General features: G+C 38.0%; 1 protein-coding gene across 6 annotated transcripts in view; it reads left to right on the top strand.

Annotated features, from left to right (window-relative positions):
* The first annotated feature begins 325 nt into the window (after positions 1–325).
* Positions 326–24,929, top strand: part of CTNND2 (catenin delta 2) — a 662,788-nt gene continuing 638,184 nt past the window's right edge. For 5 of the 6 annotated variants that reach the window (XM_054059034.1, XM_054059037.1, XM_054059036.1 and 2 more), the window contains exon 1: positions 326–499. In XM_054059034.1, coding sequence (XP_053915009.1) covers positions 463–499 — 37 coding nt within the window. In that variant the 5' untranslated portion in view covers positions 326–462. Of the gene's footprint in view, positions 500–2,326; positions 2,401–24,929 lie in introns of those variants that run through there. The other variant, XM_054059035.1, reaches the window with a different exon arrangement.

The raw sequence follows: 24,929 nt of genomic DNA, 5'->3' as shown, positions 1-24,929 counted from the left end.
TGAGGGAGGCAGGGAGAGCGGTGGCGGCAGATGCTGCGGCGGCGGCGGTGCCTCCTTCGGCCACATCCCGCGGCCGGTGCGCCCGCCCGGCGCTACGGCGGCGCCGCCGCGCATCCTTTTGCCCCGGGTACCCGGCAGCCGCCGAGCATCCTTTTGCCCCGGGTACCCGGCAGCCTCGCCCGAGCGGCGGAGCGGTGTGTGCCGAGCCCCGGCAGCGCAGCAGCGGGTCGCGGTCCTGCGGCGGAGCCCGAGGAGGAGGCGGCTCGGCGCGTTCCCACGGGCGCGGGAAGACGCGGGGCAGACGCGCACGCCCGGGGTGGTGGTGGGGGGGGGGCGAAGCGAAGATGCTGCAGCTGGGCAAGGTCAGGACCTTGCGGTGAAGCCCTGTGGGCTGTCGCTCGCCCTCCCCCCTCACTTCATCCTTGCCTAGGGGACTGAGGATTTGCCGTTGGATTTTGGTATATGTTTGGGAGAAAGGAGACGGAATCGGCGCCGATCGGTGAGTACCACAAGCGCCGTAATGGTGCCAGGTTCCCCCCTCCACCCCTCCCGGTTGCGTGATATTTCTTGTCGGTGCGGGCTTGGTTTGGGCTGCTGCCAGCTGTGTTTGTGCCTTCAGGGAAGAGGTAACAAAAAGTGCGTTATTTTCCCTTGTTTCTTCCTCCCTCCCTCCTCCCCCCCGCATCCCTCTCCTCCCTTTCTCTCTACGCTAGCGGCTGCCTATGTAGGGCAACCTCGGCCCCACGTCTCCCTGCACTAATGCACTCGTTAATGGCAGCGAAGTCATGAGCCGAGGAGGAGGAAGGAGAAAAGGGGGCAGTGTCTGTCCGCCTGTGTGTGCTGGGGGTGGGTGGGGGTCTGCCTTCGGAACCACCGGCCGCGAAACGCTCCCCGCGCTCGAGGAGGGGGCGGGGAGGGGGAGCCGCGGCGTGAGGTTTCGTTGATCTATATTTAATGGCTGAAAGGAAAGATGCTTTTCTTCCCTTTTACCCTTACCCTTACTCTTATTCTGGTGTGTAATGTGCTCGCATCGATCGGCCAAAGCGTAGTTTCGAGCTGAACCGAGTCACAACAGAGGAAGGAGGTGCAGCAGCACCAGGCGGTACGCGTAATACACAAATTCATCTGGCCGGGGATCTTGGAGGAGAATATAAAAGCCCTGAAGAGGGATCGTTTAGAAACCATGTTAAATTTCCCCTGGAGAGATTGAAGGCTTGAGTACGTGAAAAACTGGAATACAGCGTCTTGAGCAGAGGCGTTTTCTTTCTCATAGTTTTAAGTGTTAGGGTGGGCTTTGTTCTGATCCAGGGTGTTAGGATTAACCCTGTGCATTGTAGCAAAATATCCAAACCACGTAAAAAAAATATTTAGAAATGAATAGGCCCTTTATTAAAGACCCAGCCATTAACTTCATTGACCGATACCCCTGCCCCGTAAAATGTGCGTGCTTTTTTTTATTGGCAATAACAAGATAATGTAAAAAACTCCACGTTGCAGATTATTTTCATTGTCTGTATAGGTAAGTCTGTATGTAAAGTGAAAACAGTGAGTCAGCCTGAGCTGTGCTTGGTAGCAAGCCTCCCTACAGCGTACGTCAAGACTTCACGTACCTCAGGATAGCGAGAGGACTACCCAGAATCATATGGAGTTTATGTAAGTCTGTTGTGGGCTTCTGCAAAACAAGAGAGAGAAGAAATGTCTTTGTCATCCTGTAGTTAAGGATGCGTTCATCCCATCTTGAAAAATGAACCGATCCTCTAACTCACGTAGACTGGGTTGGTATGTTTCTAACTGCATAGTTAGTTGGTCAGTGCATAAATGGCCTGGCGTGAGGGAGTGAGGTGCAAGTAGTTTCCAGAGAAAGCTGCTGCGTATCCTCCTTGTGGGCCTTTGGGACTCGAATGGCTTTAGGGCTTTTGTCAACCTATTTACCTTTAGTGAACTTGTTTACCTCTACGCAGGTTCTCTGGGGAGGAGCCCCAGCCAAAACCCCAAACCACCCGAGGAGACTGTGATATATAAGCAGAACTCAGACGTTATAAAATGATCAGATACCCTTATAAGACTAATTCTGAGCCAAGTTAGTGAAGCTGTTCCTTTTCTGTCTGTGAATGAATTCACCCTTTGGGAGCCTTGACTGACTATCAGTCTGCATCCTGCAAAACTGCAGACAACTTGCGAGATAGATGGTCCTCATTAGTAAGAAGTAGATTAATGGGTTGGGACTGTGTTGACTGTGATTATGTTGAGTGTTGTAGTACTGAAAGAGAAGATCACATCTTGATCACATTGTTCAGAGATGGTTTTTGCAGTCTGTTATGTAAGAGAGGCTCTGGAAAAGGGAGTGCTCTATATACGTACGGAAGGAAATACCCCTCAATGCTCTTAGCAGGAAGCAAGGTATTTATTTCTGAATGCTGGTTGCATGAGTTTTTGTGGATTGCAAGAAAGATGCTTTTGGGAGGGAACTCCTGCTACGGTGCTCTAGTTCTGTTTGTCAGGTACCTTAAGGGATGCTAAAAGCCGTAAATATATCAGTGACACAAGCTTGTGAGTTTTGCTGGGTTTTTATAGATAATGCTACTCAAATAATTTCATCCTCACATAATGAACTCTGACAGACAGCTGCGCAAAACAGAAATAGTAGCAACTAAAAAAAAAGGTGTTTGCGTAATTCTGATTTACATAATTTGTCTTTGGTGATGGATGGTATCAATTTAATGTCTGTGGTTCAGTGTTAAGTATTTGTTTCTCAAGACACTTGTAAAATCAACTTACGCTACAAAGGCAGTGCCAGAGCAGCTTATTTTAAGGGTTTTAAGAAATGCATTTTTCGGTAAGGCTGTAGATTGGCGTGTAAATGGAGCAGATAACAGAATCAGCAGAATTCAGGAGTGTTAAATTTTGCACTAAATTCTGGATACATTTTCTATTTCATGGTTCAGTACTATATGATTTTTAGAGCCTATCACTTGTAGAAATTTCAGCATATCTTTGTTAGGGTTTCAGACATACATTTCAACAATTCCTAGAAGCAACTGTTTTCAGGAGTATCAGCAACGTAAGGAGAATACGTTATTACAGTACTCTTAAATAAGGACCTGTGGTTTTGATCCTTATTGATTGTACTTGTAAGTCACGAAGAGTTTGATATTTCAAGTTACAGCTGAGGTTTGACAAAAATCAAATTGATTGTTTCTCTCCTTTGAAGGTTTCAGTAAGACATTTTTACAGGATGAGTTTTGGATGCTTATTTAACTGCACAATATTAAATATAGTAGTCTAATTATTAATAACCTGAAAGTAAACAATAAACCTTAATGGAGGAGGCATTTTAAAATATTATGTGTTTATTTTTTAAATGACAAAATTACTTTCAAATAGGACTAAAACTCATTTGCTTTTAAATAAGAGATTGATTTTTGTTCTGAGAAAACACGTTACAGCTACGAAAACATTGTTTTTTCTGACCTTTTTTCTTTTTCTTATTTTCATGGGAGAAGTTATTTCTGTTATGTCAGTAGGAGGTCTCCGTGTAGGACAGGTATGCAGTCCACTGCCTTGTGCACTACAGAACCACATGACCCTTTCACTAATAGCTCTTCTGTGGTTAGGTTCACTTGGAAAGAAGTCTGAATGCAGCATGACACACTGAAACAATTTCTTTTGGCCTTTTGGGAAGTGCTAACTTGGTGCCATGAATGGGTTGTAAAAGCATATTGCCTGACTTGATTCTCTGGCGGTATGTGGGACAAAATTTAAGTTCAATAAAATTGAAAAGGAAATATAGTATCAGTTTATATGTAAACTGCTAGCTGTGTTAATATATTTTTTTTCTTGTATTATTTGCCAGTTTAGGGTAAAACCAAGAAATGGAGAAACATCTCATTATCTGTAAGAGTAAATATTTAATGTTGGCATGCTAACTTCTAGTGCATCCTACTGGCTCTTAGTCTGCCTGTTCCACTTTGCAAAATTCAGTTATGGTAATAAGTGATAACTTTGAGACATAAAGCATGGAATTATCTTGTCCTTTTGTCCACTGCCTATTTTATTGAAGTTTCTGGACAAATACCGGGCTTCTGATGAAACTTTAAAAGTCTGTAGTTCTCAGACCTACCAAAAAGGTGGTAACTTCTTTAAATTCGTATATAAAATAACCATGTTTGATGTTACATTTTATTATAGTTTATTGCAGTAGCCATAATAGTTCTACTGTATAGCAAACCATTATTTTCTACTTGTTTTCATTCATTTTGAGAAGCCAGAGATATACGTTCTACTTTGAGTAGTAGCATCCAAAAATCAGGAACATCTTAAAGCCAAATAAGCTTTTCATAGAAGATTCTCTAGGGGAAGATTTTGTATTCTCCCCTCCCCCCCCGTTTATTATACTCCCACACCCCCTTTTTGTTTTTCTTGCCAAATTTGCATTCGATTTCTTTATCTCCCCAAAATCTTCATCCTACAGGAATTTTGTTTTGGTCAAGAAAATTACTTTTGGAAGCTGACAGTAAATCTTAAATTTGTCTGCTTAGTTAAACATACTGATTTTTCAGCCATAGGTACGTTCCTCTGTCCTAACACAGTCAATTAAGTAATGTCAAAATATCACCTTAAAGCTGAATTTTTGAAGGGAGCCAAACGAAATCTGGCAGGTGGCATAAATAGGGATCCTGATGGGTTTCTTAATTGTTTTAAACCTAATAAGTGAAACTAAACTCTTACTTATTAATTTATATCAGGTGAATTTATTTTAAATTACGAAGATGTTTGGGAAAATAATTAAAAATAACTTTCAGCATGGTAGTAAAAAATTACTGTACCTTTTTATACTGCTAGTTTCATTAAAATTTGTCATCTGCTTCCTGTAAATGCACAGATCTTCCATTACAACCAGCAAGCAGTTCGGAAGGGTGACTAGCAAGGGTCCCAGGAGTAACTCAAAGCTCCAGACGAAAATTTCAAGGAATGTGTTATATTTTAATTACTGGTTCCCATGAGACTGCTACAGTGTTTGAAGCCAGATATCTGAAAAGCAAGAAAATCCACGGTGGATGTTGAAAACGGAACGTCTGAATCTTAAAAATTTGTTTATAGTTTTTGAACCAAAATACTGAAACTCACGAGTGTGCGTGTCTGTCTGGTGTGCTAGCTGATCTACAGATGATTTTTTAAAAGTATTTACATTATTTTAGATTTATGTGAGTGAAGAGTCTAACTTGTACAAAGGAGTGCAGTTCTCTGAAACTAGCGTATGCGATTATGTGAATCACGTCCTGGCATTCTGGTATTTTCTCCTGAAGTTGTACTTGGCTGGAGAGTAATCAGGTTTCTTTGAAAGCAGGTTGTTGTCCCAGTCAAATTTGCTTGTTTAAAAACAATCCTGTTCTTGCCAAGAGGTTGACTGTTGCTTTATCTCTTTGGCATATAGGAAGGCAAAAGCCTTTTCATGCTCATTTATTGGCATGAAAAAATGGTGTAGCATTGGATATGAAGGTTTATATTCAGTTGAAAGGAGAATGAGAAGGCAGAGGGCTAGGTCAGAGAATGGCTATCTAAGGAAATGAGCTTAAAGGTTTTCAGCAATGTAAATGCCTCGAGGTTAGGCATTGAAAGCCTCCCTGGGCAAACCTTGTTGTTGTCTTCTATGCCAGAATTTTTAGAGATATTGAGTTCTTCAAATAGGTAGATACCCAAAGGCATTCTTAACACCTTCTTTTTCTCACTTATATATCTTAGAACAACTCAGCTTCCACTTTTGAACATGCCTAATGGCATTATCTCATTTCTGAATGAAGTTGCACCTCTGGAAGTGAGATTCTATATGATCTAGAAGCTGAAGTCTCACAGAAAGTGGGAGTTGGGCTCCTAAACGGTGTAGATTCTAAATCCAGGGTGGATAATCTAGTGAATTCTTGCAAATCAAAATCTAAGTCAATCTATGAGCATTTTGACAAATTTTAACAAAATTAGTAGTAATATTTGACATTTTCTAAATATTTCTGATGAGTACCTGTGTCCTTGATCACCACATGATGGTAACCTGAACCTTATTACAGTTCAGTGCCTAACCTTGTCTGACCTAGCGTGCTTAGAAATGCAGTGAATAGAACAAAAAAGCTTTGGATATTTAGAAAAACTTTTGTGCTTTAATGAAGGAGGTTGATAGTAATTGATGAATGGCATAGTTTTTGCTATTCTTGCCACAAATGGTTTTGCAGTTTGAGTTACAAGAATAATGTGACTTTGTATGTGGATTTCCACTGCAGTACTGGTGTATGATGTCATCTGATGATACAGGGGAAAACTTGCAAGTGTGATAGCGTATCTCGTCTTTTCAAGTGTCAATAATACAGAAGGCCCGCTGCATTCTCAGAATTATCATTATGATTAAAACAAGAGAAGGCAGTCAGATTCTGTTTTCTTTGTTTCTGTCATTGAACCACATGCATAGCATTAATGACCAACAGAAGGATCTGAGTAATGGAGTTGGAAGTCCTGCTTAGGCGTCACCAAGTTCATTCTCTAGTGCCTCTCATCTATGTCTGCATAATTTTCAGAAGGTAAAGTTTGGTTCACACTGGGGAAAAAATAGCATTTGTAGTCTGGCACAGACTTCGTTAAGGATTAACTGCTACACATGCTTTTATTTTGCTTGTGACATACAGCATCCTATAGTTGAATGCATATGAGAGATGCAAAACCATTTCTTGTTTTTCTTCTGTATGAACATGATGGTCCCTTGAAGATTTTATAGGTTCACAAGTACATATTTTTGGTTGCGAGTGTTTCTGACAAGCTTGGCAGCTTATTGCACTTATATTCCACTTCTGACTTACATTGTTTTTACAAAGAACAAGTGAAGTATTGCACAAAGCCTCAAGAGTCTTAGGAGACTTTGACTCTGGTCTCTCTAAAGAAGGATGGAGAGGTTGAGCTTAAATAGAAACATGCTTGTCTAATCAAAGCGTAAATTTAGGATCACGTGTTTTAAGAACTGGCATTAGATGCAAAGTCATGATACCAAGAAATCTTTTTCGTATAAGTGGGAGAAGCCATGGCATGTCTGAAGAGCCTAATGCACTCTTCTGTTAAGCAGTTGTTTAATACCCTCAGGTAAATAGGTCTTCTTAATACGTGTCATTACATGTTTTTTTCCAATAAAAACAAATTCCAGTGCATGCATTTCTGGTCAAATTAGGGAAGTTTGTTAGCCTCAGAATGGTTCCATTGGGATCCTGTACACTTAATTCTCATTGCTGACTGTCATAATGAGCACTCAAAGGATGGATAATACTCCTTATTTCAGGAAGAAACAAACATTTCCTTACATTCTATGTCACATTATATAGCATAGGCTTGTGCAGCAATTACTGTATGTGGATGAGCTGCTAAGGTTTCATCTCTTCTTTGCTTTTTTTGAGGTTGAGTTTTGATTGGTTATCTTAAGTGCTCCCTCTCTGTAAACACCTTTTAATTAAAAGTAGCCAAGATTAATCAGCGTTGTAGTTCTTACTTTTCTGTCTCTAAGTCTAGGAGGTACAGTGCGTGTATAGGTCTTACTGTCCTTTTTTTCCCTTCATGTGTTTGAATAGATGTCAATTTCTGGTAGTGAGTAACAAATATTTCTCCTATTTCATGTGTATTAGTATTAAAAAATCCTTAAACTGAGGAGAGGAGACACCTCGTCTTGAGTGGTAAAACCAGAATTCTAGACTGTGATCAATGTTTTATGCCTTCAGTTTAGCTTAGAATGACTAAAACTTTGCACAGTTAAATTAAGTAAAAGAATTTAGTTTGATTTCCAAAATAAGATTTTTTTTTTTTTTCTTGCAAGTGCAACATTGGTATTTGAGTGCCACATAAACTTTACCTACTTTTAGGACTTTAGGACATCTTGGATTTTTGTGGTCTGGCATCTCTGTCTGACCCTCTGAACATACTGGTGATATTTCACTGGAAAGCCTGCTGGGCAAAGTCACTCAAATAACCTGATTTTCTTGTTTGTGTGCAAAACCGTTATATATATTTACTCAAAACAGAAGTAGCAGGTGAGGAGGAGCTGGGGTTTCCTTTACAGCATCGCTCTGGTCACCGGAGTCCTCAGGCTGACATTGCTGATGGATCACTCTGTCTGAGACTTTCTCAGCATGGTCTTCCCTCTAAAAATATCCAGCAAAGAGCTACTTGGCTTTTGGTCAGTGATGATGACAATATTTCAGGTCCCCAAACGACAGATTGCTGGTGATCTATTGACAGAACAGACTTGGAGCTACGATATTTGTCAAGGAGACAGAGACTCTGCAATATAAATTGGTTTTCCTTTTCTTTTTTTTTTACTGTGTATCTTGTGTCTGAAGCAGATAAAGAGATCTGAGATACCTTTAATAGCAAAGCAAAAAAAGGCTGAGGACGGAATGTGTGGGCAAGGGGACAGGCTGGAAGTCACTATTGATGTATTGTCAATGAATAGGGAATATGCTTATTCAGTCTTTTAACATAGGTAGTTGAGCCAGTCTGATGATTTCTGGCAAATACTTTTAGAAATGCATTTTCAGGAATGTTATATTTACAAATGTATGTCAATTCTAACGGGAAATCTTGCACAGGTACAGTAAGGAAAACACAAACTGAAAATGTTTAATAAATGCTTACATGCATATATATTCTACTCGTGCTGTAAGGAGGTGTGGAATTAGTTGCACCTGTGTCAAATGTTAAAATTCCTCACTTGCATGTGTGTTACGTTGCTTTTGAGGTTAATATAAAAGTTATGTAATTTTTTATTTTCCACCAGGCAAACCGTAATTGTATTCTTGTTGAATTTGGTAACAGAACTCTAACTGATTCAATGGGGGACCTATGGTTTACAAGATACACCTTGGTAAAAATATTTTTCTCTTTCTTGAACCTTCTTTCACCTTGGTTCTTCAATAATTCAGCAATCTAATATTTGTCATCACACAGTTTGGTGGGAGTTTTTGTTTGGGTTTTTTTCTTTCTTAATTAAAAAAAATTACAGGTGTTACAGTGTTATAAAACAGGCAGGATGAGTAATCTCAGTAGTAGTTTATAATATTTATTATTTTAGAACTCATTAGTTTTGCCATACGGGGTTAAATGATTGTTTTTCAGACTTAATCAATATATGAGTTCCAGGTGTGGGGAAAAAAAATGGTGGAGGAGTGGGAAAAAGAGGGAAAAAATTGGAAGGCTTGTTTAGCCAACTTATCTTACAGACATATCCTTCCTGACTTGTAGAACATTATAGTTCTGGAACTGTAAGGTTTGTTTACCTGAGACTGTAGTACGCTTGTCAATAAACAGTATTGCTCTCTAGAAAGTCTTATAGACTTCTCAAACATGTAACTAAGTTTATGAAAATGCGTGTTCTTAGGAATGAAGCAACTATTTCTCCCCCTTCTGCGGTTTGAAATTCACTTATTTGTAATGTATTTAGTGTGCCTCCAGTAAAATACCATGATGGTAATAAAGAAGCAAATAGTCGCATTATTTTTCAAAATGCTTAATATTCTCATCATAACATTGAAGTATCAAAATTTTTCAGATGCTTTTCTTACAAATCTTTATTTAAGTATGGTCTTTGGCTCTCATTTGGATTTAATAAGTACATAGTATTGGCAGGTGGCCAAAAATTAGGTTTTTTTCACATGGTTTTATTTAGGAGTGTCTAATTTGTGATGCTATGCAGTATAGTAATACTTTTGCTTAACAAAAGGAAATGAGTGGTTGGTATGAAAAAGCTGAGTTCATCAGGAAGAATGGGACAAGTGGAACAGTGAAGTAGTCCCTAAAACAGAAATCAGAGGGAGAACGAAAAGGAAAAAAGTGACTGCTTTTGAGTTTACAAAGTTAAAAGTATTCCTCTGACTGTTCTACCTGTTGATCCACTTTCTGAAATGCATTGGTCCAACACAGTGGACTATAAGCATCTTTATGGTATATAGTCTCTTGAACTGTTTGTCTCTAAGAGAGAAGTAGGTACCAGATTTCCTCCCCTGCGCACGTTTAAGGTGATGATTAGTTTGTACTCTTTTTGATTCCACTCTTCCTTCACGCTTACCTACTTATCCAGCAAAACCATGTGCTGGTAAATGTGTTGTACATGTTAGGGTGCTGTTGTCCTTTAAAGAAGCTGTGTTGGTATTTACACTGAAAATAAGATTAATGAGTTTGTCTGACATCTTAGTGATGTGATTTAGTCTTCAGGTCTAGAATAAGCTATTGGATTTCAGGTTCAACTTTTTCTGTTCACCTGCGGATAGAAGTGCAAGCTTTGGATACTGAGAATACATTTAGAAATACCCTTTCTTCCGTATGTTGAATGTAAGTTACACTTCTTATTGCTAGGAATTGTGCACTTAAAACTGAGTTTAGATGACGTTCTTTACTTTTTTAAAGCAAAATATTTGTTTTCTTACGGTGAAACAACAAGACTACAGTACTTAGCAGTAACATTACAACTAAATTAAGTAGATGATATGAGGGAGAGAAACACACTTCAGGGTCTGTATCAAAGCAGGGCAACATATGAAAAAGTAGAGAAGTCTATGCAGAAGCGTGGTATTGGCATTCGCTTGCTGCTCCTATTGAGAAGGGCAACAGCCTTAGTAGCAAGTAGTAGCTACAGCATCTCATGAAGAATCTTGCCTGTTGGAATGGTATGACTTGAGATGTATGTTTGGTTTTGGATCAGCTAAAGGAGGTAATATTACTGTGATAAATCATCTACTGCTTCCATGGAGTTTGAGAATAGCTAAAATAATTGTAGTTTTTTATTCCATTCCCATCAACGTACAACTTATACTAGTTAGTTAATTTGAAAAGGTTAGAGACTTCTGATTTATTTCACCAGGTTTTGGATGTAAGGGGTATTTCTGAAGCACAGCTTTACATCTGCATTTCACAGGAACAGTGGGAGAAAGGAAGGCCAGCACAAATCTTTTTCTTCTTTGCACATGAATTATTTCATAGCTTCTTCAAAAAGGTGTCTTACCCTGTTGAATGAATTTATAGAACATTGTGTAATGTTTCTGATGTTTCAGTCTTTGCCTGTTTCATATACATGTAGAAGAGAAGAATAAAAAGGCACTTGCAGGTTAAGTTCTGAGCATTTATATTTCCAAAACTTTCGAAGTTTGAAGATGTATGCAGAGTTTTTTAATAATACCTACATATGACATTCAAATATTACCCAAAAAATAGCAGACATATAAAGCAGTACTGTCTCTCTCTTAATTATATATTTCTGTCAGACAGGCTTCCTCTTTTGTAAAGGCTTTTTTATTCAGTTGTCTTGAAATAGTTGTTAGTGGCTTAAATAGAATGTCATGGAAGTTTCTTTGGCCTTTTGAATTCTGTTGTTGCTTTGAAAAAAAAAGGTATTTTAAACATCTGGGATCTTTCCTGCTGTCTGACATGATGTGAGCGGTATCACTTGTTAACAAGTTTGCATGCGTTATATCCCTCTCTGGTTTACGATACTACTTTATACCTGAAATAATTTGATGATGCGAAAGGTGTTGTCAAGGGGCTGAAGCTGCTACCCATAGATGCAGGCTAGCTTGTGGTGGAAGCCCCAGCAAAATCTTTTAGTTGTCCTGTTTGAAGCTCTCATTTCAAACTTTCTTGTCATTTTACTTAAATGAAACGAAACTTCTCAGTGTTTGAGTGGCGATGTTTTCACTTCTAACTGATACTGAATTTCATCAGGCTAATTTTGTTATGAAACTGGACCTGAGACATAAGTTACAATAGGACCTTGCAGCTGGTTGTTAATATCCCAGCTTGACCTGTGGAACGAGCTCAGCACCTCTGGGTTAATCTGTGACCTTTGACAAGCGATAACAAACACAAGAGCCACGGTCAGGACTGTGCTTCAGCACTGTGCATATGGAGTGGCATATAACAAACTCTCTCCTCCTAGGGTGCATTTAGAAAAGCATGTGCTGTAGATTCATTAGCTGTACCATATATGAAAGACCATATGCAAGAATGCAGATGGAGTAACAGACTGTAATGTTAATTTATCAGTCGTCTAACCAATCAAACATAGTGGTGGATTTTTATTTTTTACTACATCAGTGTTTTGACAACTGAACTTAGCTCACAACCCTGTTGAACTGTTGCTGTCCAAAACATACTCACAGATGGTCTTTGTGCTGGAAAGTTCAAAAACCTAGCTAACACAACTGCTGAAGGGAAAACAAGTTTATAGGGGTTGAAAGCAGGTCAGGTACAGGCATGAAAAGAGGATCCTGGTTGCTCATGTACTTAGACTTCTGGAACATGTAGCCCTTTCCATGTTGCTTATACAGATATCGTCTCTTCTTATACTCTTTCTGGTGCATAGGTGGCATGAAACTGACTAACTTCATATGACATTTTCCCAAACAGGTAATAACCTGTTTGATGTGACGCAAAACAGAAAATGTCCAAAGAGCTTTGGAAAGCTCAGAAAATGTCAAAAGAGCTTTTGACCCTTCTTTAAAAAAAAATATAGTAAAAGGGAGTAATTTGGAGGGGCCAAAGAAGGGGGTGAAAAGGGTAAACTGTACGGCATCCCTTCTCCGTGAGAAATTTAAAGACCGAAACTAAAACTTGCTTTTCAAAGAACAATGAAGCTGTACAAAATATCAGCAAATATTTTGCTGCTGATTTCTTACTATAGCATTAATACTACTCTCTTAACACAGAGTGTATAGGGAATGGTATTAATCTCATTCATGAGCCAGAGTCTCTTGCTGTTGTTTTATCATGTACTGAGAGAGAACTGGACAGAAAGCTTCTGTCTAAGCCTCCTTGTAGTACCAGAAATGATTTCTTTCCCATCCTTTCCTTTTTGTGTTTCAAGCAAAAAGAAACATGCGGTCTCAGAGCAGGAAGATGAGGGACAAATCTTTGACTTTCTTATGCCCATAGGTTGCCTTCTTCAAATAGGGGTCAAGTTGATGCTGAAGTAATTAAAGATACTTTCAGCAAAACAATTCGCATAGGTAAGTCCTAGAATATTTGGACAATCTCTCAGCAATTTTCTCTCACTTTCACAAAACATGAAATAGTATTCTAATGTGTGTTTGCCTTAATATCTCAGAGCTTTTAAGATGATTTCTCAAAAGTGGTCTTTTCTGACTGTTTTCCTAGGCATTCATTTTGTGAGGAGAAACAAAAAAAAAAAAGCAAACAAAACACAAAAGAAACAACAAGGAAAGAAAAGGGGAAGGGACCAAGGTGGTTGAGCACCTAAGCTTTGACTCAGTGGATCAGAAAGTAGCCATAGACTTTTCTTTGCACTTTGTATATTAGGTAGAAGTCATCTGTATCACCTCATGTGTTTAAAACGAAGTAAAAGATCTCAACAGATGGAGGTAATGACTTTGTTGGCAAGATTGTATAATGGTGTTTTTTGGCTGTGTTATGGATTGTATTCATTGTTCTGGGATAATTTACAGGTAGTAAATAATACACAATCAAAACTACATTTAATGCAATATTAATTTGAAAATTAAATTTGTTAAACTTAACAAATTCTGTGAAACATTAGTTGTAGCTTTTGTAGCTGCTATTTCAGTTAAAATAATCATTAAAAAGTATTTGATGAGCAAAATTAATTTAATTTATTGGTGAAATCTAATTTTCACAACTGAGATCCATTTTTATACATGTAGTTCGCCCTGATAGTGTGGTCTTTTGAAATGTACAGTGAATTTTAGAACATCTGCTTACTAGTTATTCTAAATATCACTATCCTAAATGCATGTACATAAGGCATTTACTCCTTGTGTTTCCATTCTAGGAGCTGCTCAAAGCTCACCTTTGTTTTTCTTATCCATTGTTCCTCTAGATTTTCAGATTACAATCAGCAAGACTTGTGTGGTTAACAAACCACTTACACCACAAAAGGGTAAATACAACGTGAATGACAGAAGTATTTCCTACAGATATAATCTGAAGGGAAATTTGGGTTAGTTTACCACTATCTGTATACAGCAGAGTACATTATCTCCTTTATCCGTGGTAGTGATATTTTTTTTTTTTTTTTTTTGTGCTTAGAGGATAGTTAGACTTTGAATCTTTTTTTTTTTTCTTTTTTTTCCCTCCTTCTTCCAATTGACTGTTCCACAGTTAAGCACCCTCCCTTAACGTCATTCAGTCTCCTGCTCTCATGGGCTTTACTCTAGGCTTCATTACCTGTGTTTTCAGCTTCTAGCTGGCTTGTTTTGGATGTTGCTTTTTGCTGAGTTAGGGCACGGGCTGTTAGTGACAGAGAACCAGAGCTCATTCCTCATGACTGTGGTAACATGAAATTCTGTTGCATTTCATTGTGGGTCTGTAACTATCAGGCTGTCTCAGGATGGTTCCAGTAGGGTCTTTCCATTTATTCTACTGTGGTCTCTATTACAGATGGAAGAATGTGTTTTATCAAATGGTAATAAAAAGCTAACTTGGGCTTCAGAATTAGCTCACCGAAGAGTGGAGGAGTTTGTAGTGATTCACTTTATCGTGGCGTCTTCCCATCACCTACATTACGTTTCTACATTTTTGCAAGTTGTAGGAGACTTTTTTTCCTGAGGACAGGTGGAAAGGGAATGCCATTCCTGCCTTCAAGAAGGGCAGTCTGGAGTAATACCGGCCAGTCGATCTCATCTCAGTTCCTGGGTAGGTGATGGAGCAAATCTTCCTGGAAATAATTTTGAAACATATGAAGGAAAAGGTGACCGGGAGTAGTCTGCATCAACCTATGAAGAAGACATGCTTTAACAGCCTGATAGCCTTCTACATTGAAATGACGTATGATAGATGAAGGAAGAGCAGTATCATTTATTATGACTTTGTGGGAGACTTTTGACAGTCTCCCATAGCATAGTCACAGACAAGGTCTTGGTATGGTTTGGAGAAATGGGCAGTGACGTGGGCTGAAAAGTGGCTGACCTGCTGGGCTCAAAGTGTTGTGATCAGCAGCATGAAGTCCAGCTGGAGGCCAGGCACTAGTTTTGTACCCCAGGGGGTCTATACTGTGTCCCATATTGTTTAACATCTTCCGTTTGTGATCTGGTTGATGGGACAAAGTTATCAAGTTTGCAGATGATGCAGAACCTGGAGGAGTGGCTGATACATCAGAAGATTTTGCTGCCATTCAGAGACATGCTAATGGGTTGGAGAAAACAACTGTCAGGAACCTTATAAAGTTCAACGAAGGCAAAATGCTGAGTTCTGCACCTGGGTTGGAATCACCTCTTGCACCACTACGTGCTGGAGCCAACTGGCTGGAAAGCAGCTTTGCAGAGAAGGATCTGGAGTTCGTAGTGGACAAGCTGAACATGAGCCATCGGAGTGCTCTCGTGGCAGAAAAGGCCCAACAGCTTCCTGAGCTTCATTAGGAAGAGCACTACCATGAGATGGAAGGAAGTGACTCTTACCCTTCTGCACAGCACTTATGAGGCCATACGTGGAGAGCTCTGCACAGTTCTGCTGCATTTCTAGATAATTCTCAACTGTTCTTTGACTTCTGCTTTGATATCTGCATTCTCTCAAAGAAATTCAGATATTAGTGGGCTGCAGTTTCAGTTTACCTATTACTTAAAGTTGAATGAGGAACAAAGCTTTAAACTGGGAATGGAAACTGTTTGGGACCAGGGAAGAGTCTTAGGTATGGGCCTGATGTGTTCCCAGTGACACTTGCTTTTAACACAGTAGGCAACTAATTTATCTGCAAGTGAGATCCTGTGTGCGGTCTTCAGATAGAACATTGGATGTGCAGGTCGTCTGAAGAACGTCAGTTACATTGATTATCCAGCTTGTCCAATGTGCAGGGGAAGTTTCTTGGAAGGCAGGTGGCCAATGTATTTTCTGATGCTGCCTGAAAACTTAGACGTAACAGGATGTAAAGGAGCTTAAAGCTTTGCATGGTTTCTAGTAGGGCCTATATGCCTGCAGTTAAGGATGCCTGTGTAGCACCATTCAGTCTTGCCGGAGACCAACTCTTCTACATACAAGAGCTAGTTTCCTAGCTAGAGCTGGATCCCTGGGGAGCAATCATCAGGCTATTTCAAGAGTCTCATTTCCATTTTCTCTGAAGCAGACGCTGTATGATTTTGTTATGAATTGGTCTTCATTTCATTTCGCCAGTCACAGATATGGTGGTCTGCATTGAATAAAGTGGCATGTATGTCTCAGATTACTCCGATACTGGAACTAGAAAAGTATACATAGTGTGTTCCTTTTTTTTCTGTTTTTCCTGGGATACCCTGAACACCTTGATCCATGTTTTTTTATTTGTTTTCTGAACCAAACTAAAGAGAGAATTTTACAGCACATCAGTGGTCTCCGAGTTGGAGAGCTGTGGATTAATGGCTTGCAATAATCAAACTGCCCTAAAAATAAGCACTTCACAGTTGGAATTTACATTTCTCTGATATCATTGATGATAGAAAATGCCTCTTTAATACTGAGATTGTGGATTTTTTTTCTTCTTACATAATGAAGCATCTAAAATGAGCTATTGTTTTCTGCTGTGTTTTGAGGAGGTTGCTTGAAACTGCACAACTGCTTAAAACACCCTGCATTTTCAGACTTACAGGGTGATCGTAGCGGAAAATTAATGCTTTGTGCTTGAACACGTCTTGGACCTGGAGAGCGTAGTTTACTGAGATCTGAACAGTTCCTCATTGTATAATACAGGCAGTTGCATTCTAAAACCAACTTGATCAAAAAGTCAGAAAGCAGTTTTGTAATAGAAAGTATTTTTCCAGTCATGTTGTTTGGACAGGGTTTGGTGGGAAGGGAGAAGTGGCTGAGCGAATGATGGCAGATTGGATGACTAATACTCCTTTTTTTCAGAGAGCATGAATAAAATTTAAATACCACTTAAAAAAAAATTCCATGTGACACTAAAGATTTGGAATATTGTCTTAGTGTTGTTTAGATGGGTGATCTATTATTTTGCTAGCTGTCTTTGACTTTCATTTATTTTCTCATAAACTTAGTGAAGCATTAAATTTCATAAAGTTCCAGAGTTATGTGTTGGAAACTAACTGTTGGAAAAGATTTCCTATCTTTTAATAGGGTAGTATTAATTGGGATGTGGTTTTTTTAATTTTTTTTTTCCTACAGTCTTAGAAATCCTGGGCTAATTGAATGACATGGGCAATGCGATCACACAGAATGAAACCAGAATTGATCTTCTAATGTATTGGGTTTGCATTCTTACATCAACCTTTTTGTGCCAATCTGCACTGGTTACAGGCTTCACTTCTGGATCTGAAACTCTCCCAAATTTTATGATAACTATAGTTGTCTTCCGAGCTGTTTCTCTGTGGCAGCAAAAACCTCTAGGGGGTGCCAAAAAACTGGTTTTGGTTAAAGAAGCTGTGAGGTCCTGTACTACTGATGTCAGAACTGCAGGTCAAAGTTGAGTTCCTGAAAGCTCTTCTTGCTCTCAGGAATTCAGGTGCCTTAAAAATGTCTGCTCCTTTAATACTGGTTCTGAAGTCTTTCTGCTCTGTGATGACAGGCTTATTTTGTAGGCTTATCTTCATAGTAGGCACTAACTGCGTGATTGACAAGTCTGTTTTTGAATTTTATTTTTCTTTTTAAACATACTTAATCTTTATTAATAATTTCTTCAAACAGGAAAAATACATGCTGCTTCTAACGTCACACAGAGCATACACTAAGATCAATACTGTTTCTTTGAGCAAGGCTTCCTATAACAGCGTGGTCTAGATGTCTACAAATTATAGATTTTCACATTTCTTTGTAAGTCTCAGTCTTGCCCAGTGTTGTGCCCTTCACTGTTGCCAGGTTTTCAAAAGCCCCAGCTAGCTTTAGGCACACACTGCATTGAAAACAAAAATATAAATAGAGGAGGGGAAGTGTTTAGTAGTGGAGATAGTTACCAAGTAGGAGCTCCAGGAACAGGTTCTCTAAATAATCACTCCTAATTGACTTCTTGACATCTAACCATATTTTAAGAGATGGTAGATCTTTTTTTTTTTAAGAAACACTGTTTAACAGCAGATAGACGTGTACAACATGGCAAAGTATTGCCAGCGGGACTATGTGTCAAGCCATGGCACTGCCAATCCACTGCAGCTAGTGGTGAGGATACCAGAAGTAGTAGGCTGGAAATTGCTTCTGTTGCACCTTGTCAGAGACAGAAGATTTGCTTTGTTTCTTCTCTGTCTTGGTATAGGTGTGCCAAAAATATCTGGATATGTTAATGCATTTTAGTTTGATATATTCCTAGGAATTCTCAACTACAGCCTTTCGCATAACCTCAAAGAGTTGAAGTGGTTGTAGAGAGTAATAGTAGGTGTCTTTAAAAATAAGGTGGTATATCGAAGTTGCCGTCATCAATACAAGTTAAGAAGTGTGGAAGAAGGTTCGTAGGGATTTTCTAAGTATTTGGAAGCTTCTGCAATAAGATACCTGGAGCTTTTGTATGTGGCAAAGGATCATTTTCCCCACCACTCAATGTATGGGAGATCTTATTATTCTGATCAATACAGTCAAAACCTGTTCATATCTACTCTCAAAATGCTGTTGACATCAGTGGGTTTATTTATATGAATGAAATCAGTGAAATGGAATTTGCCCCGAATTATATAATCTCAGATGAATTTGATCATTTATTTGCATTAACAGAGCATTTCTAGTTGATTCATGATGAAGATCAGTATTTAGTCTACAGAAATTGTGCTTCAAAGTTAATTACATGACCTGCCTAAAGACGACTTTAAGAACAAAATTTCAGGCAAAATTAAATGCCTGAAAAAAACTTGTCTTAAAAAAAAGTCAGCATTTAGTCTTAACTGGAGATGTTAATGTTGAATAAATGCTGGAGTAGTTAGTGAAAATGGTGAGAGAAGGCTGACTAAAGAGAAAAGATTGTCCTGGTAAAATATAGACTTGTTAGAATGGCAAGACTAATGGAAACAACTGATGAAATCAATTGTTTTTTCCAAAAAATTAACATAGTTTTATTTGTCAAGATAGTTGTGAGAGTGCAGAGAAAATCTGATGTCATTACTAGGAAAGAGCAAAACACGAAGATTAGGAAAAAGAGAGGAGGAATGCATCTGTCCCAAACGCAATTACATGGTATGCATTAGATTAAAAATCAGTTCAATGAGTTAAAAAAAAAAAGAGTTTAAGGATCCTTACCCTTCCATGCAATCAGCTGAGACGCTGCAGGTGTGTTGAGGAAGGTCTTTACTAGAGTGAATCATCACCTAGAAAACACACCTGCAGAAGATGATAAAGAAGCTTAAGTTATCATCTTTTGCCAGCTGAAAGGAGTAAATTGGTTACAGTCTGCTAGTACCTCACAAGGGAAGTGATTTCTGTTTGAAGACATTTTAATTTTGTAGCAAATAAAACAATGAGAATTTAAGTTGGTGACTATTTTAGAAATGAGTTTAGAATTTTAATATTGCTCATAGTTCATAATGGAAATGAAGCTATCAAATGATGGTGCTCAGTACATTTATTGAAGGCTTTATCTATATTTAAAAGACATAAATAGTCAGATTGGTAAACTATTCTACTGTGGATATCAGATCAAATGATAATATTTGCTGGTTTTACTAATGGATTTGTTACTGAACTTGTGCATTTCAGAGGTTATTTAAATTGTTCTCAGTTGCTTACTAGTGTTTAGTGTACTGGTTGTATATTCATGGAAACGTAAATGGTTTGGGTTGTAAAAAACCTTCTAGTTCCAACCTTCCTTGAGAAAACACTTGAAGCTCTTTTATTTCTACTTATATTGCCAATGGTAATGCCACTGGTTACATTACTGATGGTGTTACTTACGCTTCCACTAGTTCTGGGTGATTCCAAGAGTATAATATATTTATAAATACAGTTAAAAAACTGTTGTTGTTTTTTTTTTTTTAATTTTAGTTCATGATGCTTAACAAATTCAAAATCATGAACAAAATCTCATGTGCAGCCCTAGGGCTCTGGTTCTTCCTCCATCTGAAATTAATGAACTATTGGAATCCCATCCTGCTGACTAGGTATTCCTCAAAACCAGCACCAGAAGGCAAATCATAGCATTTGATTGCCTTTTCTGATTGTTTCTATGTTCTTACTTCTGTCTACTTCTTGAGAGCATAAGGGAGAGTTCAGTAGGATCCTTGCTAGCATACAGTAAAACGTACTGAAACTATGCTTTTTATGATGCCTTGTTTTGATCTTTTGTTTGTCAATTTGTTTTGAAATCTGTCTGAGAATACTAATAGTCATAAATTTCTGTTCCAAATTTTGGCTAATTGACTTATTGCATAATGAACATAATAAGAGATTTTCTAGAAAGAGAACTAAAGAAGTGTATCTGGTTACAAAATTTGCTGAAGCTGGAGTTAGTTTTGTCTCTTCTACAGTTTATTTGCTAAGCCACAGAGGGGAATTTCTTCAAAGTGTGTGTATGATGCCACCAAATAAGACTGAGGAATATAGGAAGACAGAACTTCATGTCAAATTACTCATTTTTTTTTAATAAATACTTCTGAAAATTTTCTAAAAGCATTTATCTACTTTGGTGAGGTAGCCTTAAAATGATGCCAATTTGTTCAGATACTGGCACAAACACCTCTGCACCTTAGCTTAAGGATTACTCTATAGAGTGCTTTCCTGTCATGAAAATTTCAGAGCTTGTTCTAAACTTGATTCTACAATCAATACAGGCTTAATAACTATTTTGGTACTTGGCAATACCTGAATATCCAAATACTTAAGAGCAATACACGCCACTTAGTCCGGTAATAATACAAACAGCTGGGAGCTGGACTTTAATGATCTTTAAGGTTCCTTCCAACCCTAATTGTTCTATGATTCTATGAACTATTGTTATGAGGCTTAAGCTTTTCCATGCATCGGTACAGCACAGCATTAGACAACTGTGTAGAACACGCGTTTCCAACAGCCTTGAAGTGGTGATACTGGTTTTGCAGTTGAAGAGTGAGCATATCTCTTCTGCAGCCATGGCTACTTATCTGGCTGGCACTTCTGTAACTTAATGTAGGCTTCTCAAGTGTGTTAATTAAAGTATTAATTTGGAAATTTTTAACCATTTTATGAAGCGTAAGAAAGAATTTGTTCTGTTATGAAGAGTAAGGGGGAGGGAAAGGGACTGATACTTCTAGTTTGTTCTTCTCCAACTCTGTTGTAAAGAAGTAAAGATCACTTCCCAAGACTGCAGTAAAAACTACGGGCAACTTTTATAAAATCCAGCTCTTACAGTCTAGTGAGTAGCTTTTGGGTTTTAAACAGCCTAGACCCTCACAAGTTAAACTTTCATTCTTGGGTTTGAAGGTATCTGTTTTCTGAGCCTTGATGTGTCTCGTATAATATACCACTGTTTTTTTTTAAAATTTCTTGAGCATAGAAAATTATATTTAGGGTAATTTGTGTAAATTTTGATACACAGACATCAGCAATAGGAAGTGGTAGCTCTCTCTTTTATCATGATTTTCTGCCATATCAGTCTAGTGTTAAATCCTTATAACCTGGCATTCTACCCTTGGTAGTGCTGATTAATAGGTAATATTTTGTATCTACTTTCTAGTCCATTTCCCATTGTTTGTGCGCAGCTGTCATTATTTTGTTGTTTGTCGAGAGTGAGTCTTGTTACTACTTTTGTTGTGGCAGGGAGGGATGTACTTAAACATCTGGTCCTACCATCAGGTAACCACATCATGATGCCATTTACCTGTGTGTGAAGAACAATCTAAATCTCCAGGGTAGTGAATAAGGTTCTGCAATTATAAACTCTTAATTGATGCGTGCATGGGAAATATTTGTAAGGCTTTTGTTGTTCATTTGTTTGTTTGGGCTTTTTTAAAGAGTTTTGATATTGAAGATCTTGAATTATGACTGTAACAGTGAAGTTGGTTTCTACCGATTTTATGTATTTTTTTATTATTTAGTTTTATAGTATGTTATTTAATTAGTAGTATGATGCTAAGATATTTATAGTATAATAAAATATGTAGAGAACATTTATAGTGTCTTACTATGCTTAAGGTGCAGGCATTTTAATTTTACTGAATTCCCCACAAATGCTTCCTTTGGCAAGATAACTTATTGTGATTTACTTTAGTAAATACCTTGCCAAAGGAAACATTTGTGGGAATTTAGTAAAATTTCTGTAGTTAGAAGTGTTTCTTCGGAAATTATAGTAACTGTTACGAATAATGTGCAGCTTGTCAAACAATGTAATTTTATAACTTGTAGTGTTGCATTTTATTGCTTCTAAATAAAGGCTTAAGCCCTTTGAGTGCCTCTGTCCAGTTCATTTCAGACAGCATGCATTAATCTTTTAAATCCTGTTTTCCTCCAAATTATAATGTCAATTGGTGATTATGTTTTCTCTAAAGAGTAATGACCAATGTAACCTAAGCACTTCTTTAAATGATGCAGAAGTGATTTGTTATATGATGATATGTAGTTTAGAACAAGGTAATTCTTGTAAGAGTGTAATGACCATTGGATCAGATAATAACAGGTCTTCAGTATCTTTCCTTTAACTACAGTATTGACAGCTATTTAGTGAACTAGAAGTTCAGAAATAGAGCATAGAGAGAAACACACGTGCAGGTAGAAAATGATTCTTGTGCTTATTTTTATACTCAGTGTTTTAACAGCTGCATACTTAAATTGTGTGGCTAATTAGAAGCCTGGCTTGAAGGTAGTACTGCTTCTGAGGTCTTAAAAAGGAGATTGGGCTATTTATCACAAGAATAAAGTTTGGAGTTGGTTTTTTCCAACTTTTTCCCTGGACTTTTTCCATGTTGCAGGCAATGTTTTGGTGCATGAGTGCTTCATATTTTCCTGGAGATATATGACATTGCTTTCAGTTTTGTTTCAGTTACTCAAGCGCTTTTTTTTTTTGTAGGATCCTATTTTTTCAGGGAATGCTAACATGGGCCTGTAGTCACTCTATTTGGATTGTCAGGCTTTCTTAAAATGTACATTATCTGTTGATTTTTATTTTTGGTAGTAATATATGCACCAAATATTTGTTCCACAGAATTTGGAAGAAACTATTACTGTAGTCACCTGCTTGCTCCAGGCAGAATTTAAATCTTAAAGTAATTTCCACTGTTTTTCTGAAGTGGACCTTGAATAGCTACCTGCTAGTCAAGAAGTTAAGCCCGTATTCTCTCTGTTGCCTCTTACACCGTTTTCTGAGGGCATTGACTAAACCTTCAAAGCTTTATTAAGCTATTAAGCAGTGGATAAATCATGGAGTCATTTAAATGATGTGTAGCTTTCCTTGAGTCAGTTTAGACTTAGTCAAGAGAGACTTGGGTTTTATGCTGCCGTTTGTGCTGTGTGGTCTGGATGAGTCGTGTGGTCTGAAAGGTGCAAGAACCAGCACGGTCTGGGTCTAGAACTGTCACTCTAGGCGGTAAATTGCTGTGTTGAAGATAAATAAGGCTTTCAGAAATGGGAACTGAAGATGCTTTCTCGATTTATACATGTCATGCTTGAAAGAGCAATTGCGATGTCAGGTGAAATAAAAGAGCATTATGTAAGAGGACTTGAAACATCCCCAAGCTGAGGTAATCAGGGCAAGATTTAGTCCAGTTTGCTGACAGTTTGCTTTCTGGATCTGTGTTTATGGTAAATCTATTAAAATTCACTCTGACTTTGACAGAGGAGGTAGTGGACCTAGTAATTAACTGCTAGTGTTACAAGACTAGCTTTACCTTGGAGTGAAATGTTGTGTCTGACAATTTCATGCAAATAAAATATGCATCTTCCAAAAATACCCTTGTGAGGCTGTAAGTTTTTTTTTTTTTCAAACTGGTGAAATATATCGTCTTATAGAAAACAGTAAGCAGCGTTTTCTCACCATTTAGAAGTATAGTAGAAAGTTCATTGAGAAGCACACTAGACACTATAGGAAGTAATTTGAATTCTGTTCAAGGCTGTTTAAATAACCCAACTGTTAGTTCTAAATTAACACCCATTAATATAACATATTTGGCTATTAGTGGAGTTCAGACTAGTTCAGAAAGCCCTTTTAGCTTTATTAGTACGGGAGACTTGTTTTGTTTGGTTTCTTTTTTTTTTTTAGCTTAGCCTAAAAAAAATGCTTCTGTCTTCAGAATAATTAATACTTATGTTCTGGGTGCCCAAAGACACTTAATTCAATGTAGGCACTTGCTGTGTGCAGTTGCAAAGAGTCATTGCATCGTATGATTAATTTTTCTTAAACGTATCTTAAGACCATCTCTTTTTTGAATAGATTCAGAATAGGCAAATAATTCACAAAACGGCTACAGAAATGCTCAAGAGGAGAACAAAAGAACAAAGCCAGATTCAAGCATGATTTGAAATGACGTTGGTAGCACTCTATTTTCAAGCATGATTTGAAATACTTTGGTAGCACTTTATTTTCCACTTCTAGAATCCCGCTTGTACAAATGTACTCTCTCTCCTGTGCATAGATAGCCATTGACTTCAAGGAGGAAACTTGATAAACATGGACAGAATCAGGTCCACAAACACCAACACGCTTTCTCACTAAGCATAAAATACAGTCTCTCCCAGATGTTTCAAATGTTTTCATAGTCATGTTTTGAACCTTGTTTTGATGTAGGTAATTAAAAGATTCATTGCTTACTTGGTAAATAGGGAAGAATAAATGTTTTACAGTATTTTTATTGTGTGTGGCCAGATGTCACATTTATCATGCTGCATTATTTTTCTTTGAGATTAATGCTGCTTTGTCTGTCTCCCAGATGTATGATAAACACCTGCTAGTTTAATATCTGTCTAGGTCATTGTTACAGAAAGTCTCTCCACTTTATCTATGCTGTAAGGGTATCTCCTATAAAATGCTTCATTTTATGCTGCTTTTGGTTTTCGATGTTTAGAGGATATACATATTG

The sequence above is a fragment of the Cuculus canorus genome, chromosome 2 (genome assembly GCF_017976375.1).
Source record: "Cuculus canorus isolate bCucCan1 chromosome 2, bCucCan1.pri, whole genome shotgun sequence".
Taxonomy (NCBI): domain Eukaryota; kingdom Metazoa; phylum Chordata; class Aves; order Cuculiformes; family Cuculidae; genus Cuculus; species Cuculus canorus.
The sequence above is the reverse complement of the archived record's forward strand: the minus strand, read 5'-3'. Positions and strand labels throughout refer to the sequence as shown.